This window comes from Simochromis diagramma, unplaced genomic scaffold, assembly GCF_900408965.1.
Source record: "Simochromis diagramma unplaced genomic scaffold, fSimDia1.1 OVJJ01000692.1, whole genome shotgun sequence".
NCBI lineage: Eukaryota > Metazoa > Chordata > Actinopteri > Cichliformes > Cichlidae > Simochromis > Simochromis diagramma.
The window spans coordinates 425,177-433,549 of NW_024387485.1; the positions used below are offsets into that span (position 1 = coordinate 425,177).

The following is an 8,373-nucleotide window of genomic DNA, read 5'->3' on the forward strand; positions in this document are numbered from 1 at the left end:
AGCAGGCTTCCACTCAACACACCCATAACACACTGAATGTGCAGGCTTGTCCCCCAAACCTTCCCACTTTTAACTCTATTTTCTAACTGTATAAACACAAAGTCACATAATGTTCCAATGACTAACAGTTCCATTGAGTTCTGCCTCAGAAAGAGCATGGCTACTGCTTCACAATCTAACTGCCAGCCTCTCTCAGCTTTGTTTTCCAGTTACAGAGAACATTGATAATAACACGGACAAGCTCTCCTTTCTCCTTAGCTTTGTTCTTTTCTTTTTACTCAAGACAAACAAGAGGTTTGGGCGTACTGCCTCACAGGATGGCAAATACTCCATGGGAAGCGGTGTCAGAGATGGTTTTTGGCTGGATGGAGATTCTGTTGCAGAGCTCTTGAAGTGGAAACTATCTTGGGATGGTATAAATTTATTCACAACTTAGACAGCAGCTGTGCCTCTCTTGGTGGAAAAGATAACCCAGCATGCAGGAGTGTGTCTCAAGGGGAACATGGTATGTATTCCACTGGACTTATTTTACTTTTTACATAATTTGATTAAATTTTATTTATATAGGTCAAAGTTAAAGAGTCTCCAATAGCAGAGAAAACCCCTAAGAATCAAACAACCCCACTTAACATGTTTCTATGTAATTACTCCTGATAGCTGCTTCCTTGCAAAAATTGAAAAATGCAAAATGAATTTTCTGAACATGAGGTCTGCCACAGCCCATCCACACTGGATGTCCAATGTGCTGAGGCTGAATGAAGATGAAAGATGAAACTTTTAATGTTTAAGTGGATGCAGTCTAAACTTACCGCCACACATCCTAATAAATAAGACGAGGAAATTGCTTTAGTTTCTTGGTCAAGTCAAATTAATTTGAATGATGGAACAAGTGTTCTTTATGCGTGTCCGGTGTTTGAGCAGCTGCAGTTCCAGCTGATTAGGACCGAGTATAACAAATATAAAAACAGTTCAAACAAAGACTTAATCTGTGCTCAAAACTTGATATGAGGTCAGAAAGTAGAGTTTAGGTGTTCTGTTTTAGGATGATATATTCATAGATAATAAAATAAAATAGTTGTACAATTGTTTGCTGGTGAAATGTAACAAAAATCAATTATAGAGTAACATATAAAAATTGATATTTACTACTGATACTCATCAGGGAAACGCAAAGACATTAAGCACAACAGTTTGATACGTTTTCTGAATTGCAAAGTTAATCCACACCCACTCATGTGATCTGATGCACAGTGTGCACTTCATTCAGTGATTTAGTAACAAGCTGCACATATTAAATGTATTCCAACAGCAGTGAAGTTACGAGAACACGTGCTGTGAATAAAACAATCGGTGACAACACGACACTCCCTGCTCTCGATCGTTTCACTTTTTCTCTCAGCTGCTGACTCGGAGCTCTTCAAGTTTTAAAGTAAATATTAAATATATTAGCAGATGTTACATACAGTTTAATATCAGGTTGTCACGGGGTCCTCTCCTAAACTTCTCCCGAACAAATACAGGCGTAGTCGGAAAGCATTCAATGTGGATAATTTATTTAGTTTGCCGGCCTCCCAGGTGCACAAAGAGTTATTTACAAAGAAAATAGAACTGACTTAAGTCAGCACAAACCTCTATATACAACACACAGTCTGCATGTTACCCTCTCTGTAACAGCTCACTGGAAAAAAGACAACAGGCAGGCCCTGACCGCCTTCTCTTATACCCCATAGCCCCTCCCACTAGGCGTAATAGTCATCTCTTTATTATTTCTTTTATCAAACCGTCTTTCCCCCTCAGCTTATTTCCTGCTGTAGTCCTTCAATACATATATGTATATACAGGCATTTATGGCCACTTCCAGGCAGCCTACAGTGTTTCACAATAACACCAAACGAACCAAAAGAATAATGCAGTTCACGTGACCCTTCAAGCGCGCGAACCCACTATTTAAACTCCGGAACACCACCCCATCGGCTTGCATAATCCCGCATAATCGGCGATCCCAGCGAGTCTCCGCGACCGGCTCTATTGCAGGTAAGTGGGGAAATATGTTGGCCACCCTCTACGCTGCTCAAGATATACCTCTCACCCCTTTTTGGTTTATCTGCCCGGTCGCCGAAAAGCCGCGCCGCCACGGTACTTGTAAAACTAATGGTGGTGGTGCGTGTATGCGCCCAGATCAGCTGTCGGCGGCTCGGGACGGTGTAACTCTGTCACATCATCCCCTTCCACCCGGAGGTTGGCGATGTGCGGCAACCTGGAGAGATAATCTGCCACTACATTGAGCTTGCCTGGTCTGTGACGGATGATGAATCTGAAAGGCTGCAGTGAAAGGTACCAGCGTGTCAGTCGGCTGTTATGGTCCTTCATGGAATGGATCCAGGTGAGCGCTCGATGATCAGTTTCCAGCTCAAACTCTCTTCCAAGTAAATAGTACCTGAGTTTCTCCAGTGCCCACTTAATAGCCAAGGCCTCCTTCTCCACTGTTGAGTAGTTGGTCTCCCGTGGCAGCAGCTTGTGGCTGAGGTATAGGACCGGATGCTCATCTCCAGGGTCCCCTTGGGCCAGCACTGCTCCCAGGCCGCTTTTGGAGGCATCCACCTGGACCAGAAATCTCTTTTTGAAGTCTGGGCTCCTGAGAACTGGGGTCGTACACAGGCAGGTTTTCAGCCCTTTGAAGGCTTGTTCACATTCCGCTGTCCATATGACCGGATTCCGTTGGTTCTTGCTGGTCAATGCAGTAAGAGGAGCCGCAATAGTTGCAAACTGGGGCACAAATCTTCGGTACCAGTCCACCAACCCCAGGAAAGACCGGACTTCCTTTTTGGTGCGTGGCCGAGGGCAGTTCTGGATAGCTTCCACTTTGTCCACCTGCGGGCGCACCTCACCTCTGCCCACTCGGTAGCCAAGGTAGCGGGTCTCCTGCCGTGCCTACTCACATTTAGAGGGGTTAAGGGTCAACCCTGCCTTATGGATTCTTCCCAGGACTTCGGACAGGTGCTGCAGATGCTCCTCCCAGGTGTTGCTGAAGATCACTACATCATCCAGGTAGGCGGCACTATAGGGGTCACACCCCTGCAGCAACTTGTCCATCAGCCTTTGGAAGGTGGCCGGTGCCCCATGAAGGCCAAATGGCATCACCGTAAACTGGAACAGGCCGGCAGGTGTCCGGAAGGCGGTGTAGGGCCGAGAAGACTCCTCCAATGGCACTTGCCAGTACCCTTTGCACAGGTCCAAGGTGGTGATGTACCTGGCCGCTCCGATCTTCTCCAGCAAGTCCTCGATTCGAGGCATGGGGTAGGCATCAAACTCGGAAATGGAATTAAGCTTCCGGAAATCAATGCAGATGCGGAGGGAGCCATCTTTCTTGAAGATGATGACCACCGGGCTACACCATTCTGAGCAGGACGGCTCTATCACCCCAAGCTCCAGCATCTTCTCCACCTCCTGTCGCAGCTTATCCACTAAGTGTTGTGGAACCCGGTACGGACGTTGGCGGATGGGATGTCCCTCTTTTAGGCGTATCACATGTTCGACAAGGGTGGTCCTGCCGGGGTTAACGGAACACAGCGATGGAGTCTCCCGAAGGATTTGGAGTAGCTCAGCAGCCTGCTGTGGGGGTAGATGAGTCAGCACCGGAGACATTGGATCGGCTCCCTGCTCGGGTTCTGTCTTCCCTTCTCTTGGCACTTCTCTTGCCATCAGAGCTTTCGCAGGGGCCTGGTGGGGACGCTCTTCCCATTCTTTCAGGAGATTCACATGGTAAGTCTGCTTCTGTTTCCTCTTTTCAGGATGGTGAATCTCATAGGTCACTGGCCCCATTCTGCGAAGAACTGTGTATGGCCCTTGCCATTTCGCCAGCAGTTTACTGTTGGCGGAGGGGAGAAGTAACAACACCTTTTGACCAGGTTGAAATTCACGTTGCCGGGCCTGTTGGTCATACCAGGTCTTCTGGCTTCGTTGAGCGTCTCGCAGGTTAACCTCGGCCTCTTCATGGTATCTCCCCAACCGCTCTCTCATTTCCAGCACAAATTGCACCACTCCTTTATCATTTGGAGCAGAAGCAGGAGACTCCCAACCCTTCCGGAGGAGATCCAACGGCCCCTGCACATCCCAACCATAGAGTAGCTCGAATGGTGAGAAACCAGTGGAAGCCTGGGGAACTTCTCTGTACGCAAACAGCAGGAAGGGTAGCCACTGGTCCCAGTCTTTCCCAGTGTCTGACACAAACTTCTGCAACATCCTCTTCAAAGTTTGGTTGAACCTCTCCACCAACCCATCTGTCTGTGGATGGTAAGGTGACGTCCTGATGGCCGAGATGCCTAGCTGATTGTGGAAGAGCTGCATCAACCTAGAGGTAAAGTTAGTCCCTTGGTCGGTCAAAATCTCATCTGGTATCCCCACCCGGGAGAACAGCTGTACCAATGCACGCAGAACAGTGGGGGCCGTGAGCGCACGCAGGGGGTACGCTTCTGGGAAACGAGTCGCATAATCACACACCACCAAAATGTACTGATGACCCTGACTACTTTTTACCAGAGGACCCACAATGTCCATAGCTATCCTACGGAAGGGGGTGGAGATGACCGGAAGTGGCTGTAGCAGGGCCCTGTCAGACTTGCGAGCTGGACATGTTTTCTGACAGGTAGGGCATGTACGGCAATATTTTTGTATGTCGGTGTACATTGACGGCCAAAAGAAATGTGAACTAACTCGCATATAGGTTTTTTGGCGACCCAAATGACCTGCCCAGGGGAGGGTATGTGCTAGGTGCATAATGAGGGGTCTACAACTAGAAGGTATCACAAGCCGTTGGTGGTCACCGTCAACTGCATACAACACATTTTTGTCCACAATGAACTTCTCTTTCCCTCCCCATTTCCCAGTTCCCCCTTCAGTCGCATTAGCAAACAAAACTTTTAACGTTTCATCCTCCCTTTGCAACAAAGTGATATTTTCTGGCACATCCCATTTCATGTTCTTAGTGTCCGGCCCCTTTGACCATAGCTGCTTCTCAAAGCGGCGTTGGCGGCGGGATTTTCTTGGCCCATTAGTGCCACCCTCGCACAGACTACTGTCAAAGTCTGGCAAGGGTTGGCATCCAGCCTTCGCCTGGGCTCTAGTGACCACTGAGCCAGACACATTTAGTTTAGCATTCCCCCTATCCCCCATCTCAGTCTCTGTCCACGGTTCTTCTTTTTCTTGCAGCAAATCCATGAGTACAGGCAAGTCCATCCCCAGAATAACCTCTACAGGCAAGTTCTGTACCACCCCAACTGACAACAGGTATGGCTGTTCATTAATAGTCACTGTTACCTCCACTTTTGGGTATGGATGTTTATCACCATGCACACATAAAACTTCTTCCTGTCTGCTATAGTCCACACTGTTCACTGGTACCAAACTATGCTTAATTAAAGACATAAAACTACCAGTGTCCAGCAAGGCAGTAGCCAGCTGACCATTGACCTTCACTTTTTTATAGCGTTGCACATCCCCTGGCTGGACCCTTGTGGGCTCCATCTCCAGCCGGGGTGCATAGCAGGCACCAGTGACTTTAGCCTTCCGGATAGGGCATACCGAGGCTTTATGGCCTGGCTGCTGGCAATAATAACAAAGAAAGTCCTTACCCGGCCCTCGTACGTTGGATACCTTGGGGTTTTCGGGTGGCCCTGGGTTGCTCTCCCTCTTCGGAAATCCCGATGATGGAAATGGGGTTCGCTGTGGCGTCCCAGATGAGCGTGCAGGTGGTGCTCCTTTACACGCATTGAAGTACTGTGACACCAGCTTGGCGGCGGTCAGTCCCTCTGCTGGCTCATGCTCCCTCACCCAGGTCCTCACCTCCCCTGGAAGTACGCGGATTAACTGCTCCAAGATGATGGCTTCTCCCATCTCTTCTTTCGTATGCTGCTCGGGTCGAATCCAGCGCCGATAAAGGCCCTTCAGGCGATAATAGGTCTCTGTCGGGCTCTCACCAGGTGGAACGGTATTAGATCGGAACCTCTGCCGATACGTTTCAGGGGAAATGTCAAATTTAGTTAGCAATGCAGCTTTTAAATCTTCATAACGATGGGCTCTTTCTTCATCCATTGCAGTGTAAGCCTCCAACACCTTCCCCGATAGCAGTGGAACTAGACGACAGGCCCATTCACTCTCTGGCCATCTCCAGGTTTTGGCCACTCGCTCAAAGCGCAACAAATAGTTCTCAATGTCTTCCCCCATCTGATAGGGTGGAATTTTTGGCCCCGCAGATCGCGTCCACTCTGAGCCTGACTGGTCGAGGCTGCTGGTCACTGCTTGGGACTGACGAGAGGGAACCTCTGCTGGGGAATCTCGGTATCCTCTTTGACGTGCAGGTGTAGGCAGTACCATTCTGGGGCTGCTTGCTGTTGCAGTGCTTGGTGTGGCCGTTGCTGCTGTGGTGCCTGCTCCGGCTGGTGCTTGGACCGGACTTTGCTGACCAGCCAAATCTAAGTGCAGCTGAGCACTGGGAGGGGAAACAGTCCTCAGCCCCTTGAGTTCTGCCAAAAAAACCTCCTCTCTCCTTTGCTGTCCCGCCAGGAAGTCCCTCATCATTGCAATCAGCTCTCCATTTGGGTCACGTGCTGCGGTCGACGTTGTAGGCAATTCTGGACCAATCCTGCCGGGAACCTCCTCCTCCTCTGCTGAAGAAGACGACGCCGGTACTGTGTCCCATGCCAGCTCCTCTGCGGTCTTCTCCACCAAAAGCTCCTGCTGTTGAGACCGCAGCCCTGTGCGCTTAGCTGGGAGGCGCGTTTTCCTCTTCCGACTAGCCATCCCACTCCTGACACCATATGTCGCGGGGTCCTCTCCTAAACTTCTCCCGAACAAATACAGGCGTAGTCGGAAAGCATTCAATGTGGATAATTTATTTAGTTTGCCGGCCTCCCAGGTGCACAAAGAGTTATTTACAAAGAAAATAGAACTGACTTAAGTCAGCACAAACCTCTATATACAACACACAGTCTGCATGTTACCCTCTCTGTAACAGCTCACTGGAAAAAAGACAACAGGCGGGCCCTGACCGCCTTCTCTTATACCCCATAGCCCCTCCCACTAGGCGTAATAGTCATCTCTTTATTATTTCTTTTATCAAACCGTCTTTCCCCCTCAGCTTATTTCCTGCTGTAGTCCTTCAATACATATATGTATATACAGGCATTTATGGCCACTTCCAGGCAGCCTACAGTGTTTCACAATAACACCAAACGAACCAAAAGAATAATGCAGTTCACGTGACCCTTCAAGCGCGCGAACCCACTATTTAAACTCCGGAACACCACCCCATCGGCTTGCATAATCCCGCATAATCGGCGATCCCAGCGAGTCTCCGCGACCGGCTCTATTGCAGGTAAGTGGGGAAATATGTTGGCCACCCTCTACGCTGCTCAAGATATACCTCTCACCCCTTTTTGGTTTATCTGCCCGGTCGCCGAAAAGCTGCGCCGCCACGGTACTTGTAAAACTAATGGTGGTGGTGCGTGTATGCGCCCAGATCAGCTGTCGGCGGCTCGGGACGGTGTAACTCCGTCACACAGGTCTTTGAAGTATACATTAATGCTTATAGAACAATAACATTGTCATAAAATTCTTTGTAGTCAGCAACTACTGACCAATCAAGTCTACAAAAAAAAAAAATCACCTGTACAAGAGACTAAAGTTTTTTTAACAGTGTTTTTGTTTCCCAAATGAGCATCAGTAATAAATACAGATTCTTAGCTAGGGGTGGGTATCGAAGCCCGATTCTTGTTGAGAACCGGTTCCCACTCTTTCAATTCCTTGGAATTGTTTGTCATTTTTGCAAACGATTCCCTTATCGATTCCAGTCTCTCCGAATGACGTCACCATGTTGCAGAGCGTCATTTACCTGGCAGGAAACACGGCGGCTCAAACACTCAAAAGTTTGGTTATACTTTACGAGAACGGATGACAACAGGGCAACTTGCAACACTTGCAAAGTAGATATTTCATTTAAGGGAGGAAACACTACGAATATGCAAAAGCATTTGCTCACAAAACACACGATGGCCTTAAATGAATGTCGTGTTTTTAATTCCGTTCCAGACTCGTGAATCTCAACCCAGCAGCAGCGGTAACGTTTGCACGTCCTCTCCCCTTAATGCAGCTGGTAAATAATCAACTAACAGTGCATATTATGTTAGCGTGATCTGCCTTATTACAAAACCTGCCATTACTGTGCATTTAGGTGACCATGATGAGAGAGACAGAGAGAGTCTACCTCAGATGCTGGCAGTTGTCGCTGCAGTCTACTGGTAGCGTCTCCTTTCAGGCCAGGATAGACGAATGTCACCGAGCAGTGACTAGCAAACAACCGAGGTGAGAACTGAGCAG

The 8,373-nt window shown here is 48.6% G+C and overlaps 1 protein-coding gene across 1 annotated transcript; it reads right to left on the minus strand.

Annotated features, from left to right (window-relative positions):
• Nucleotides 1-4,521: 4,521 nt before the first annotated feature.
• LOC120724533 lies at nt 4,522-7,143 on the minus strand. Its single transcript, XM_040016763.1, has 2 exons — nt 5,329-7,143; nt 4,522-4,784 (listed from the first exon to the last, which is right to left on the minus strand). Exons 1-2 carry the CDS (start codon nt 6,796-6,798, stop codon nt 4,767-4,769), a joined length of 1,488 nt encoding a protein of 495 aa, XP_039872697.1. The 5' UTR covers nt 6,799-7,143; the 3' UTR covers nt 4,522-4,766.
• Between the last annotated feature and the right edge of the window lie 1,230 nt (nt 7,144-8,373).

Bases quoted from the DNA above. Each gene is read 5' to 3' on its own strand.
- LOC120724533 (XM_040016763.1), bottom strand. From the start codon at position 6,798: ATGGCTAGTCGGAAGAGGAAAACGCGCCTCCCAGCTAAGCGCACAGGG.